A 15864-nucleotide genomic window follows, 5' to 3' on the forward strand; every position below is an offset into this window, starting at 1 on the left:
TAAAACTGATTAAGCGAAGGTTAACTGATTATCTGCAGTTAATCCATCGATCCTATTATGTTTGGTCACCATAACCTTTAAGATTTTACAACTAGAAGAACTTATCTTCACACCTTATTTTTATTCATGATTGGAAGAGGAAACAAGCTTTCCCTCTTTTTCAGCCACCAACTGGTTTCTGAACTTTGAATAAACTACTCACTGAAATGACCTGAATGAAATTAAGAAAACAGTCTCTCTTCACTGACAGACGAGACTACTCCTAGGCTGGTGTAAGCACTTCAAATTCTGGTTCCAGGTATTTAGCCAGTGAATTCTACCAGTTCAGTGGTCGGGCTTTCTTTAAAACTTTACCAGCAAACCTTGGGATTTTGATACTTGAGAGATTTCTTTTCCTCAGGTAAAAGAGTTAGAACACAGAGTTTAAGGCCAAAAGGGACCGTTAATCATCTAGTCTGACTACCCAAGTTCCCACAAAGCTGTGCGGCTGCCTATTAAGTGTCACACAGGTGCTTAGGGCTGTGGTGGGGAGAGATGCCTCTCCCCAAGCCCTGGACCTGCCGCAGCACCCCGACCCAGCCCAGCATGGAACCTGCCACGACAGGGGGAAAGGCACCCCTCCCCCGGCCCTGACCCAGCCTGGCCTGGACCTGCTGTGGTGGGGAGAGGCACCTTTCCTCCCCCTCACCCCCAGCCCAGGTGCTGCCGGGGGTGGGAAGTCCTCTCTCCCCACCATAGCCCTGGGAAGCCCCACTGAACCTATCCCCTCATCCCCAGCCCCATTCCAGAGCCCACGCCCCCAGCCAGACCCCTCACCCCCGCAACCCTCTGCCCCAGCCCTGAGCCCCTCATCCCTGGCCCTACCGCAGAGCCTGCACCCCCACCCCAAGCCTGCACCCCCACCCTCTGCTCCAGTCCTGAGCCCCGGCCCACACTCCAAACCCCTTGGCCCCACCCCACCACATGAATTTTGTTATGTGCACCATATTGGTGCACATAACAAAATTTATTCCACACAGTAGTGGGAAAAATTAGAGGGAACACTGCTAATTACCTGTACATCCGAGGCCATTCAATTTCACCCATTTATCCCTGTATTGAGCCCAATAATTTGAGTCAATACAGTGATAAATGGGTGAACGTTTGAAAGAGCAACCATTACATTTTGTTCAGCGTTACAAACAACCTCCATTCCCAAGGTATTAACTCTGAGTTAATACTACTGTACTCACATTTGGTAAATAATCCCTCCAATTTACAGTCACTGTCCTTAAAACCAGGCACCATTTATCTCTATCCCTCACTTTCTCACACGTGCGTGTACACACACGCACACACACCTTGTCAGTTAATAAGAGTTTTGACAGCAGGACCTACATTTTGATTAGCAGTTATACTGCCCCGATCACTGTAGTATTGGAATCTCAAACCATTAATGTACTTATCCTCCACACCCCCATAAGGTAGAGAATTATTTTATCCCCATTTAACAGTCCAGTACCTTAAAAGCAAAAGAATTTCTTTCCTCCCTGATAAATCTGATTATTTGTCACCCAGGACAAACATTACAGACATTCTTATCTTGTGCCGATATCACTGCCACCTTAGGTGCAGTTCGGAGTTCCATATTAGTCATAAGCAGGGCCAGAAACAAAAGGCTTTTAATTTTAACTAGAAACTCTGCTAAACCCTAGAAGGAAAATCAGAGTAGCTTTCTTGCATTTATATAGTCAGTATGGAAAGAAACACTCTCTTACATAGACCAAATACAGCAAAGTGCCCATTTTTGAGAACATGAAGCTGCTGGAACATAAGCACATACCAGAGTGCTTTACAGCCTAGAAAGTCTAATGGGAAGAGGTACAGTCTTAACTTTATATGCAGAATGACTCAACTCCCTGTATAGAAAGAAAGATACCCTTTCTGGTGTACTTTTCCTGCCCAAAGCAATGCATAGCTATTGATTTCCATGTAATTTAAAGAGGACACAGAACTAAACTGTTGCATAAAATTTAGGGAAAAAAATTCACAACCCAAATTCCTGTCTAAGTTAAGTGACATGCTTTAAAGAAATAGCAAGACATCTGATAGGATATGGTTACTTAAAAGCCAGATAGCTGTTGAATTTATCAACACATTATTATATTTCATCAGCAACATTACATTAAAATACAAAAATACATGCCTTGTGCTGATCAAGCTAACCTGATTTAATGTAAGGTTGCCAGCAGCCTTTAAGTAAATGGGATAGAGTAGAGATAACCACTGGACATACAGGTACAGCAGAAATACATCAACACTGAACTAGTGTCCCAGCAAGTAGTTAGAGAGCACCATTTCAAATTTCAGACAACATGTAAGAACAAAGACCATCGGTGGTCAATAAAGATAATACAGCATATTTCTTAATAAAAGGGGTGAGTTCTGGTGTCCAGGCCCAACTCCAATTCTGGAAACTTGTCTTTACAAAAAATTTCCATTGCAATTTACATCGTACACAGTGGCCAAAAATTTTAAGTGTAACTAGTGATTTTGGATGACTATTTGTGGACATTCAATTTGAGACACCTTAAAAGTGGATTGATTTTCAGATGACAGATGTTCATCCTTTTCTGAAAAGTCACTCTTTTTTAAAATGTGTCTCAGTCTGGGGACCCATAAACAGAGGTGTCCAAAAGCACTAGTAACTTTTGCAAGTCTTGACCCGTGTCCTTCACCTCCCTTCCTCAGCTGCTGCATAGTGTTAAACAGGCCTTGTGTTTCACACCAAAGGCTGCTGCATTTCATTAGAGAATTAAAAAGTGACACCCCCCACCCACCACACAGGGCCACTGCAATTTTTAATGGCCAGATTTTCCACAAGTCCTCAGTACCTCTTATTATTCTGAATGGGAATAGGGCACTTTTTAGATCTGGACATTGCTGTTTAAAGCTTTTTGAGTTTCTCAGATTAAAGGCATATAGCAGTTTCAAGTCGATGCATCATGGCTCACATAGCGATTTATGCCTTATACCCCTTTGCTGTCTCTTGTGAGTACACCCATCCTAGAAAGAGGGTGTGGGTCTCCACTTCACTCAAGGAAGCATCCTGCAACTCTGCTACTGTTAGACTGGACCCCTAGGCTTCAGCCCCCCTCCTCCCATATTTCACCATGTCTCCTTTAGCAGAGCCAATTTGGCTTGGCTTCCTGCAGGAGTCTTAGAGGAGGGGGAGAGAGAGAGAAAGTGCGCGCTTTGTAACCAGAAAGCGTATGCAGCAACACAGTGCAGCCTTTTCAAAACAGAAGGTTTATGTATTACCCAACAGGAATACAGTAGTTAGAGAAATGGATTAAAATAACAAGGCGGCCTAAACACATGCATCTTAGCCAAAACGTGCATGAGGTTTAGGTAAGTTCCACTCAGCCTAGAGACCCCTACTCCTGCACTGGGAGAGACACAGGCAGCTCCAGCAGCATTCTCTAAGTGTGTGTCAATCTCACCTCCAGCACTGCTTCCTACTCACCCCCATTTCTCGATAGACAGGGATCTTTAATGGTTTAGCTCTCTCTGATGCTAGGCTTGGGCCTGGGACAAAATAAACCTTTTGACCTAGCAGGAGCTAGGCAGATGGGTATCTCCCAGTCAATTGCTCTCCCCATTGTTCTGCTGGTGTTCTCTCTAGAGGTATCTTCCCTTGTCAATGTTTCATTTGTTTTCCCCTAACAACCTCCTGTGATTTAACTCAACGGCAGTCAGACAGAATAATATCAAACAAGTAAATTAAGGGACAAATATATTCACAGAAATACAAAAATCTCCCACATTCTCCACAGTATGTTAGTTTGTTGAGGGAGACTTGGTTAACATTCTGCCACCACTTAACTGCCCCGAAAAATCCGAGCTGGTGTTGCTAAGTATCATTCTCCTTCCTTTCCTGTGCTAACTACATCCATAGACCTATGGGCCCACAAAATCCAGGGGAAGCAAGAGCGGACAGCATGAATAAAGAAACACCACATTTTAAATACAACTTTATACTTCCATGACATAGATAGCAGTGGACCATTAGAGTAAATAGGCTTAACGTCCACAAACAAAAACAAAGAACTGAAGTAGAGTTACAAAAATATGAGCATGTTCAAAACTGTGCACCTCTTATTTGCTTTCCTAATCCTGAAATATTACTTCCAAAAAATAAATAAATAAATAAAATCAGGAGAGCAGCATTAACAGCTACCATGTTCCATTATTTTTTTAATCTGATAATAGCTTTAAAAATGTAGCCAGATTGAATACTTACAGGGTCTCTTAGTTCGTCATTCTCTCTGAGTGACGTTCGAGGTATTTTCACTGGGATTTCATCTCCACATTCAGTATCTGAAGCATTTGGAGACTCTGCTAAATCAAGGAACTCATCTCTCCTGTGACCTCTGAACCTTATTTTGTCTAACCTCTTTAGCATGTTCAGCACTGCACTTTTCTGCTTTACCTTAACATGACGGTTGGAGTCCCTACAAGAAATAAAAGAAAACAATATGCTTTATTAAATGATTATTATTAAAACATTTGCAGTATGCCTGAATACAAACATTCTAATTACAAAGAGTGCTTTTAATCATTTTTCAAGTGCTTTCTGGTTAAACAGTTATTTATAGAAGGAAACACTTTAGCGTTCCAAGAAGCACTTATTTTCAAGTATGACAGTGAGCAGAGCCTGTTTCTAATAGCTGATAATTGATGGCGACCTTTCCCAGCAGGTACCAACCTGCTAACTCAAGTGACCCACAAAGGATTTTGTTTGTTTGTTTCATTTGGGTTTTCTGCTTTTTTATTAAGTCTATTCTGAGGGTAAATTCACACACATACGGACTTGCGGCAACATCTAATCAAGATATACCACTCCTCCACTGAATAGCTGAGATCACATTTTTCAAGAGACTTACAAATCATAGCAAGAAATTGGTAGTTTAGAGGCCAGCACACTGCTAAAGTATTACTCAAGGACTTGCATAGATACTGCATAGGATTTACTGAAGAAATCTACTAGACGACCAACTGGAATCAAAGACTTCATCAAAATTAAGAGTATTCAACAGAGGCATTGACCTACATTCAATCTGTGCAAGCAGTCATCAGATCCATCTCCAAAACCACCACTGCTCGCTGATCCACACAGAATTCTAGAGAAACAAAGCCTTGCTAAGAGAGACTTCTTCTCTCTTGCTTCTCCAGGGTGGGGGAGGGAAATTAGTCAAACCATTATTTTTTAAAAACACTATTTCATGAAGAAAAGCACTGAAAAAATGGAACTGAGCAAGACACACAGCTAAGAGTTTTCTATAAATGGAATAGTTTGGACATCATATTAACATGTGAAGAATTTGTGAACTCAGTCTTTCATCAAAGACGAAGATATAAGTTAGTTACCATCCATAACATCTCTACAGCTAATGTCTGTTATATTTTAAAACACGGATGGAAAAATTAACATCTGAGGTTTAACTGCTTTGCCTTCCAGTTTGTATCCAGGCTAAACTTAAACAGGGAAAATCCACCCATTACACTCAAGATATTTTCTTGGTGGGAGAGGTTGATTTTTGAGGGAGCACAATTTAATTCTTAAAACAGATTCAACTATTTGAGGCAGAAAAGTATTTGACTTCAAAAGCTTCTTTTGAACAGGATGCAGCTTGACTCACAAAGCCAAAAGCAAGCATATTTGCTGTTTACTGAAAGACTGGAGCAGGGCAGACTTCCTGGCCGAGCTCTCCTCTTTGTATCAGATAGAAGCCTGAATGTTCCCTCCCAATCCTCAGGAAAATGAACCTCCCCACTTCAAAATCTCCTGTCAGGACTGGAGGCCCCCTGCCCCCTTCTCATGCAGTGTGCCTAATACAAGTTAGCCTTCCTTGCTATCCAACGAGTTTTCCCTTACCTGCCTTGCCCCTACTGTCACCCTCAGCAATGATACACTGCTTGTTCTATTCTTCTTCAGCCTCATATTCCAACACAACGTTAGATAATATTGGGAATACAGATTGGAGAAAGAGTCCAGCAGAGGCCCCTCTTCAAATTCCAGCAGCCTGAAACAATCCTTGCTTTCCCAGCATAGCACCTCAGCTAAAAAAACTGGTCTCTCCAAAGCAGATGTGAAGTCTTAGAAGGCACATAATTTATATCATGGCAAAAGTCCTTTTAGTATGTTGACAAGACTACTGACACATTAGAGATGTGAATTTGAAAGTGACAAAAGTCCCACAGTAACCCCCTTCCATAGCCTACAAGACATTTACCTATTAAACAAATATGGGCTGGGGAGGGCACAGCAGAGAATGGATGTGTAAGAAACCCATGTAACGAGTATTAAAAACATCATCTGTGATTAAAAACAAGTCTTTTCCAAGCTAAAGACTTACAGGTCAAGAATCTATGCTACACTAGTTTCATGTATGTTTTGATTCATGGTACACAACAAGTTTAAAGACTGAATTTTTGACAAAAATATTTTCTTTGCATCTGTTAGTGGCATAATGGCAGCTTGATGTTATTTAAATGCAGATTTCTGCATTAGGTATACAATAGAACCTCAGAGTTACGAGCAGCAGAGTTACAAACTCACCAGTTAACCACACACCTCATTTAGAACAGGAATTGCCTAATCAGGCAGCAACAGTAACAAAAAACACAAATAATATGCAGTACAGTACTGTGTTAAATGTAAGCTTTTAAAAAAATAAAGGGAAAATTTTTTAAAAAAAGACATGGCAAGGTAAGGAAACTATTTCTGTGCTTGTTTCATTTAAATTAATATGGTTAAAAGGCAGCATATTTCTTCTGCATAGTAAAATTTCACTTTATTAAGTCAATGCTCAGTTGTAAACTTTTGAAAGAACCACCATAACGTTTTGTTCAGAGTTACAAACATTTCACAGTTATGAACAACCTCCTTTCCCGAGGTGTTTGTATCTCTGAGGTTCCACTCTATTTAAAACATGGTCAGGTTGCTTAATTTGCCACTGTAATTGGTATGTCCACCTTTAATTGGGTTATTACCACCCTGGTAATGCAAGACATTTTAAAAGTAAAATACTAACAAACTTGCTCTGCTGATCAAAATAAGTCTTCAATTTAAATTTTAAGCTCAAAAATAGGCTACCACAAGGTACAAACATTGGCAGGGACCAAAACAGCTTATCAGGCTGATCGTTAAAAAGGAAAGGAAATAGTTCTTAGTCATTTTCCTCTCTCTTTTTCAGGAAAGATGTTACTGGTCAGAAGTATGATTTTTTCAGTTATAAACTGAAAACGGTGGTACAAATTAAAGCAGCATTTTTTCCAGTACAGGTCTGAAAACTATGGAGAACTCCCGACTTCTGGTTCCGTAATATTGCTTATGGCTACAACCATCTTCACAATTTATTCCTTTAAGAAAACTATGTTTGCAACATTACTAGGACATAAGTAAACTCGGTTTTTATACAGAAGTGCAGCATTGTCTGATTACAACACACAACACACCTAGTGTCATACTTCTGCAACTAGCTGCTAAAAAAGTGAAGTCAACAAACATGGCAACACTTAGGTAGACTCCCAGGATCAGCATTATGAATTAGTTTCTCACAGCTTTGGACATCCCAAGCTAGAAAATTAAGTAAGCTTCAGACTGAAAACAAGTCTTCTGCTAAACACTTCGGCAATATTTATAAAAATGGGAGCACAGGTTAGAATTAGATTTACTGGTAAATTACAGATACATTGCAAACATGCACAATAAACCCCCACCCTGCCCCAAAAGATTTGCCATGCATGTCCCAATCTCCACTGTCAATTTCATACTGCTTCTAGTCATTTTTCCCCCACTAGGGAGCATCAAAGTTGATAGCTGGATTGTGTATGCAGGACTATAGGAAAATAACCTTCTTAACAAAACCCCACCACCACACAGTAGCAAGCCAGAAATATCTGCTAATATGGAGTTTTTCAGGTGTATATTTATTAACTTTAACACAAAAAAAGCCATTCCTACAAACACATTTTGAAAAATAAAGTCCTCAAAACCAAAGATGTAGAGCAATATTTTCCCCGCAACTATGTAGTTTAAATAGCTTCCCTCCTCCCACCTTTCCCTTTGCGAAGTTAATTCTGGTAACAGGAAACAGATTACACTGCCCATCAAATTTCCACAGCATGACAAAAGGAGTCAAACTCACAATTCTAGTGGTTTATGAGATTTATGAGCTTAATTATCACATTGTTTTGAAATTGTGTCCATTAGATTTTCTTTTATTTACATTCTCATGGTCAAGAACATCTGCATGGTCCAGCAACTAAATTATACTACTATGTAATGAATGGTTTTGTTTTTACCCATTTCTAATTTCTTACCAAGTACCTACAATTCCAGAAACAGGTAACTAGTTCAGTACTGGCTCTGTGGTGAAACATTCCTCCTTACAATTACAATAGACTAGTTTTAGAACATAAGCCCTAGGGAAAAAAAGCACATTGCAAAATAGAAGTGGCAGAGTGTGTAATTTACATGAAAAGTGTGTTCAAAACAGTGTGCTGCAGATGACTCAGTTCGAAGACCTCAGCTGTTCTCAAGAGCAATGAAATTAATAGAGAGCAACAGACTTCTGAATCACACTCAGCATAGTAGGTTAAGGGGGAAAGAATCATGTCACTCATATTTAAGTGATTAAAATTAGGTTCCATTGCTACATTTCACCACCCAGTTAAAAAATTTAGCCCTTAATTCTATCTTACGCTGCCATGAAAAAACACTCCTGATGCTTTATATTATACTATAGGGTAGTTATTTTATTATCACATCATTGCCACTAAAAGTTTCAAGCTATTCTGATTTTCTTGTCTTTTTTTAATTGCCATTGCAAGATAAACAGAGGTTAAATCTTTGAAGGCATCAGAATTGTAAGAATCAAGCTGCAGGACACTTCATTTTTCAGAACATTCAACAAGAAGAGACATCTAGAAATATCAAGAAGCTTTCAAAGAGATGCAATTTGAATTAACTAGTTAAAAAAATCAAACTTCTGATCCTGCACTCTTTAAATAAGGGGTCTTGAGATTTCCCTGAACTTCATAAAAAATTGTTGTTTATGTAAGGGTTCTTCCTGCTTCCCTATAAAGGAACTTTTCAGCAAGAAACTGTTGGCTGGCTCAAGAAAGAAGAGAACCTGCCCCATGCACCTTAATAGGGTATTAATTGCAAGACACACTACTGCGGGGAACCCGTCACTACTAAAGCGAGCACAGTATGCAGCAGCAAGAGAAGAACACAGCAAGTCTGGCAGATTTAACCCAGATATTGGCGTATGTACTGGGGAACCCCCTGCTGACATCCCTGCCTTTCCATTATAGACAGACATCTGCTATTCCTGAGGTAGAGGGAACACCTGCTGCCACTCCTGAAGTACAAAAGTGGCATCCTCCCTACTACCACCACCTCTCTACATGGTGGAGAGGGCCACAGAAAGGAGGCAGAGCCATGTGCGCCTACGGCTTCAGATTACCTTAATCCAGCCCTGGGTGGAGGATCTCTTTAAAAGTGGATTACAGATTTCCATTATTTTTCCTTGCACCTCCTTTCTGGCTACCTCTGCTTTTTGGCCACAGGAAATCTTAAAATCAGAGGCACAGCATGATCTAGTGGATCAGACTGAGGGTCAAGAGTTCTGCCTAACTCTGCCACTGGCAATACGAGTGATTTGCCCAAGGCAACAGAACTCAGTTTCCCCAAGCCATAAAACTGAGTAGGGAAGGGGAAAACTGAAGATTGTGAGCATTATTGTTTTTTATTGATCTCCAAAACTGGAGAGTATTCTGGGTTAGTTTTACATCTGTACAAAGGGTGTACTTCCTACACCTCTCAAGCCCAGCATTAAAGGGCATGAGAGTGGTTCGGGGCTCGTATGGGCCTTTTGCACCAGAATTTCACTGTGTGCATTGTGACCAAATAAAGTAGAAACAGTGTCCCAGAATGCAAGGTGTTGGAAATAATTTTCCTTTTACCATGACTCAGTTTCCACCCAAGCATTCCTTTACTAATCTGAAGGCCACTTGATGTTGGCTACATCCAAAATACAAATATAAGCACATACACACAACTATGTTCTATATCCCAGCAACAACAATTATAAGCATTGGCCAAAAAACTTACAACAGGTTCAATCGCAAGAGACACCCTCCCATCATGGTGTGACTCCAGATGGGCAAATAAAATTCTGACAAAGAAACCCCTAAGAAAAATTGATTTTATACATTTTAACAAACAAGTAATGTTATTACTGGTTATTGGACTTCAGCCAAAGACAGAAAGGGAGTCTTAGCGCTGAACTCTGCAGCTGGTACTCAATTAACCATGTTTTCTAGATTTCTATTACTTTATCCCAGACCTTCAATAAGATAACATTGGCATTTCCAGGGTCAATACATATGTAACACAAACAACTCTTCCTTTTCATGATCTTACTCTTTTGGTCACAAAAAGCAAATCACAAAGGTTGTGAGGTACGGAACTTTTTTTCTAAAACTACAATTTAAACTAAAAAACAATCTTGCTCCCTGCCCACCCTCTAGAGACACTGATTATAAACACACTTACATGAGCTCTAGGAAAAAAGAAGCTTAAACATGAGACAGTTCTGGCAAACAAATCTGTTTAAAATATTATTAGTTAAACCTATCACACGATGACTAACAAGAGTTTGTTGGAAGAGAGTGACCACTTCCTGTGCATTCTGACAAATTGCTCAGGGGGGAGGGCACGCAGTGGTGATTCAATATGTTGCAAGTTTAATCAGTAACTATAGTCATATTACAGGCATATTGCACTAAAAACTTAGTCAACCTATGTTAGGTTGACTTATAGCCACCACAGTAATTACCTGTGGTGATTCATGTCCACACTGTCCTCCTTCAGTAGGTGGTGTGCGTCCTCACCAGAAGTGCTTCCACCAACCTAAGGGGAGCAGTGTGGGGGACTGAAAGCCTCAGCTCCAAGCACAGCTCTCCCTGGGAGCCAGGCTACCCCTGGGCTCCCTTGAGACTCCTGGCCTCCTCAATGGGAGCCTGGGGGCTGCCTGGACTTCCTGCTTGGAGCCAGGCTGTTGCCCTGGTTCCCAGCTCCCCTGTGGGTTGCCCCCATGCTTCCCACGGCTCCCGACTTCCCATTCCCAGCTGCCCTGAGGTTCCCCGCTCCCTGCCAGGAGCACAGCAGACACCAGGGCTCTTGGCTCCCCACTCTCTGCCAGGAGCACAGCTGCCCCTACCCCCTCAACACCCTGCTCCCCGCTGGGCGGCTGCCATGCTCCCAGCAGGGAATGGGGAGCCAGGAATCCGAACAACTGTCCAGCTGGGAGTGGGGAGCCCAGGCAGCAGCTCGGCTGGGAAGGGCAAATCAGGACTCGGGGGCAGCCCAGTGCAGAGCAGGGAGCCCACTATCAGCAGTTACCAGTCACCTCTGCTTGAAGAGATACTACAGCTACAGAAGAGTGAGATGGGTTTTATTCCTTTTTGTGTGTAAGAATTCTAATTACCAAGTCAGTTACATCTGTTCAAACCCACTGCATTCCATAACTTAGCCTGTAAAATCTTTGTTACTGGTGATAAGCAAGAAAGAAGCTCTACTTTCGGATTGAGTTGGCAGCAGTGTCTAAATAATCTTTTCTGCATTTCTAAAGACAGCACATTTTATATAGAAACTAAGACGTGGCCATTTTGGTAGTTCTTTGCAAGGCAGAATTTTGAAGTCTTATTATCCACAGAACAGTTACACCTTTTGCAGAAGCATTGCCATTATCCCTATCCATCTACCCCAACAAGGAGCAAGAGGATTGAGGCACATTAGCTCACTGCCATTTAGATTCAAACCAAGTCAATTTTGGCTCTCTGATAATATTAACAAAATGTGTATGTGGTGGCAGTGGCAGCAGGATGTGTTTGGCAAAGAGGAGCAATTCATTTACACACCCAAAGAACCACGGTCTCCAAATTCCCTTACAGAGCAAAATCAGTTCAAAGTTTTCTAGATAAAAGCAGAAATTTCACTAGATTCTGGGAACAGGCCTGGTTTAGGAAGCAAAACCTCTCAGAGTCCAGGTGTTAAAACCTCAAACCAAGGATCTAAATAGTGAATGGTGTCTTGAAAAACTGGCAGGATCCAGGATTAGCAAAACAGACCCCTAAATAAGTCTCAGGAAACACATGCATACAAGTCAGCAAGGGGTGAAAATTCACCATCTTAACTCAGTTCATTTTCTTGGCCAACCTAACAATTGGAGAGAACATAATAAAAGGCATAAATCAAAAGACTAATTTAGGAGAATGACTATGCATTCACACCCCCAACCTAGGATAGGCAGGCTGGTTATAGGTTTGCCAAGTATCTCTGTGCCTCCCCAAAGTACCACAGAGTCTAGCTACAGCCATTTATATGTAGCTACATTGCTGGAGCAGTGATCATTCACCTTCCTATTTTCATTCACCCCCTACCTTCCCAAGAAATGCATATGACATATGACAAATTGTGCATGCACACATTTATAGGAAAACTTCACAGAATTGAATGAGTCACATGCCCCAGCACCTACACATGGGATTGTGTGTCACATTTTAGCAAGCAGTAAATTTTTACAAACAACTTATCAAAAGGTGTGAAAACAGAAGAGCTGTAGTACAGCCACAAGAATTAGCTTTTGTGCAGCAGTGTGGATAAAAATAATTAAAAAAAATTTTTTTTAAATCAGATTTTTTTGATAAAATGCTTTGAGGAAAAAAAACCTATCTAAAGATAGTTTTAATTAAGATACATTATAGCTCAAAGATATCTCATCATGGAATAGGGATTATAAATTCTAATTCTATAGCAGGAGACAATATATTCCTGTAATGTTTAAGAAAAGTTTTGTAAATGAGTTACAATAGTTCATGGATTAGGGACCCAATCTCATGGGGTTCCAGGGGCTTCTGTATAGAAGCATTAACCTAAATCATCTACCCACCCAATGGGACTCAAAACTCAGTCTAGAAGATAATATCAGGGATGCTTAGTTTTGCAGTCTCAAACTGTGGATTTGTGTCTCTAGAGATAACGTGCTTGTTAACAGCAAAAATGTTTTTAAAATAAATAAAATAAATAAATAAATATGTTGAGGTGAGAAACAACAGACCTTAACCCTATTGTCCCTCTGCAAATTTGTGTACACAGAGTCAATCCCTTATCCCTCTCTAAAAGTGCAAAGTTTCTAAAAGTTCAATGAATAGAAGATTGTTGGGGCGGAATAGATCTGGACAAGGAGAAGTAGTCTGGAGATAAATGAGAGAAGGGAGGGACAGGCAGCAGAAACAAAAGTGAAACTGTTTGAGCAGCATATTCCAGAAGTCTTGAGGTCTTTCTGAGTGTAGCCTTCATTGATTTGAGATCTACCGCACCATTCTCTCACTAGAAGGGAAAACCTATAATGGCAGCAGGCCGTAAGAGAGACCCAGTTTGGGAATATTTTAATGAAGTTCCTCTATCTGTGGGTAAGACAGGCACGTGTGCAAAATGCAAACAGTGCAACAAAGAAATGCAAGGCCTCGTTGCCCGAATGAAACATCATGAGAAGTGTTCCTGCTCAGGAGGAAGCTGCATTGAAGATGATGAAAGGAACATCACTTTAAAAATGTATAGTGTGTACCTTCTAAAAATGAAACCTACATCTATCTCTGAGTTGTGAAGAATATGTATTAAGGTTATAACAACCAACAACAATGTACTTTTATGTAGAAATCCATGATTAAATCAAGTCTTCCTGACTAGTGATTTAAATCAAATCCACCCTGTACAGAAGCTCAAAGAAGCAGAGATTCTAGCCCTGCATTTCTTACTGCAAACACATTCATGATTTGGCTACATGTGTCCTCTGACCCTTGAAATATATTTATTTTAAAGGGGTGTAGTTAGATAACGACACTATTCTTCTTTAACTGGGGCAGGAAAAGTGTCATTCAAATTTAAATCAAATCCACCCTGTTGTGCAGTGAAACAGATCTTGCTCCATAGTACCACCGTTATCTTCCTCAGTCCTCAACACACTGACAGCAGCGAATCCAAGAAGACAGAGCCCTGCATTAACAACTAACATTTCTGCACTACCTGACCAGGAAATTAGGAAGATTCTTTCCCTACCCCACCACACACACAATTTTCCATTGAAATTTTCCCCAAACAGCTCTATTAATTAGATGTTTGTTGCATGAATATCTTTTGCGATCAAAGGTGATCTTTCATAAGAAATCACACATTTCAAGGACAGTAGTAACTATGAATAGAACATTTGTTGCTAACCTGTAACTGCATGGTTCTGCAGTTTGAATGAGATTCTTTTAAACATTAAAAAGAAACTGTACTGTAAAAAACACGAAAATGTTATCCAAACAGAGACATGTTATTTATTATATTTAATTAAATAAAACCATAGCTTAAAGTATTACAGAATTTGTTGCCTAGATATGCCTATGATGGGCACTTTCCTGCTGCAGTTTCAATTTCTCGCAGGTGCCTTAACTAGTTTAATGTATCACTTCTAGCCACTTTCTTTCAGGTTTTTTTTTTTTTTAAATATATGAGAAAGGAAAAAATGAAGATGTGCACATTTCTGGTACACAGGTCAAAGAGACCTCCAAGAATATATAATAATCATCATACAGGCTATGACCTCCATCTATAATCCTGATTAATAGTACCACTGGTTTACAAACACACGGTCAAGGTCAGTATAATCCAAGAAAATAAACATTTCTAAAGTATAACTTTATAGTTAACATTTTAGTAAATCAAGATCATTGCACAAGGGGGAAGGGAGTGGACAGTGTGTGACGAAGTGGGACTGTTCTTAATGTTTCCTCTGAATAGTGTGGGGGTGCCTCAGTTTCCCCTATGCAGTTCTTAAGTATCTAGGTGGTGGGGTAAGGGTGTATGATCATTGCAGAGCCCTGGAGGGCAGGTGTGTTGCAAGGGTCTGGACGCAGAGAATGGCCAACACCCTGTTTCCTGGCAACTGATGGCCTGGGCCCTTCCCCCTTGCAAGGTGAGAGCTAAAGGGTGGGAGAACAAAGGAATCAGGAGACCTCCTGGCCCGGGAAAGGGACAAAGCCGAGAGGAGGAGGGGCTGGAGGGAGTTTCAGTTTGAGGCTGGCTGGGAACATGGAGTGAAGTACAGACGTGGTTGTCTGGCTCACGGCCCCCCAAAATGGACCCAGCTGAGGGGTCTTGTTCTCTGCACCTACAAGCTCTGTTAGACCATGTTCCTGTTGTCTAATAAACCTCTGTTTTACAGGCTGGCTGAGAGTCACGTCTGACTGTGAAGTTGGGGTGCAGGACCCTCTGGCTTCCCCAGGAGCCCCGCCTGAGTGGACTCGCTGTGGGAAGCACACGGAGGGACAGAGGATGCTGAATGCTCCGAGGTCAGACCCCAGAAGGTGGAAGCTGTGTGAGCTTTGTGTCCTGGAGACAGGCTGCTCACAGAAAGGAGACCTCCCCAGAGTCCTGACTGGCTTCATGGGGAGCAGTTCCAGAGCATCGCCCAGGGACTCTGTGACACAGTGTATCCATTCTTCAAAGAGCCAATGATGTAACAGTGTCCATTTTTGGAGGGAGGGGAAGTGTGAATGGAAAAAACAATACTTGTGAAACAACTGAAGATGCTCCTGCAATGAGGGGAAGGTGCAGGAGGAGATGTAGTCTTCTACTTTCTTACCACACCGACTTCTAAGTGAAGCACTACCGAGCATTTAGACAGGTTCACACCAGCAGCCTTGTGGACTAACATGGACACCTTGTGCCAAAGAATGCTGTGTTGCAAGATACACAGAACAAGG

The 15864-nt window shown here is 41.1% G+C and overlaps 1 protein-coding gene across 2 annotated transcripts in view; it reads right to left on the reverse strand.

Annotated features, from left to right (window-relative positions):
• GRAMD4 (GRAM domain containing 4) overlaps positions 1-15864 on the reverse strand; it is a 148953-nt gene that overhangs the window by 100065 nt on the left and 33024 nt on the right. For both annotated transcript variants that reach the window (XM_084617398.1, XM_084617397.1), the window contains exon 2: positions 4283-4493. In XM_084617398.1, coding sequence (XP_084473524.1) covers positions 4283-4493 — 211 coding nt within the window. The remainder of the gene's footprint in view (positions 1-4282; positions 4494-15864) is intronic.

The sequence above is a fragment of the Lepidochelys olivacea genome (genome assembly GCF_965140295.1).
Source record: "Lepidochelys olivacea isolate rLepOli2 genome assembly, chromosome: 1".
In the NCBI taxonomy this organism is placed as follows: Eukaryota; Metazoa; Chordata; order Testudines; family Cheloniidae; genus Lepidochelys; species Lepidochelys olivacea.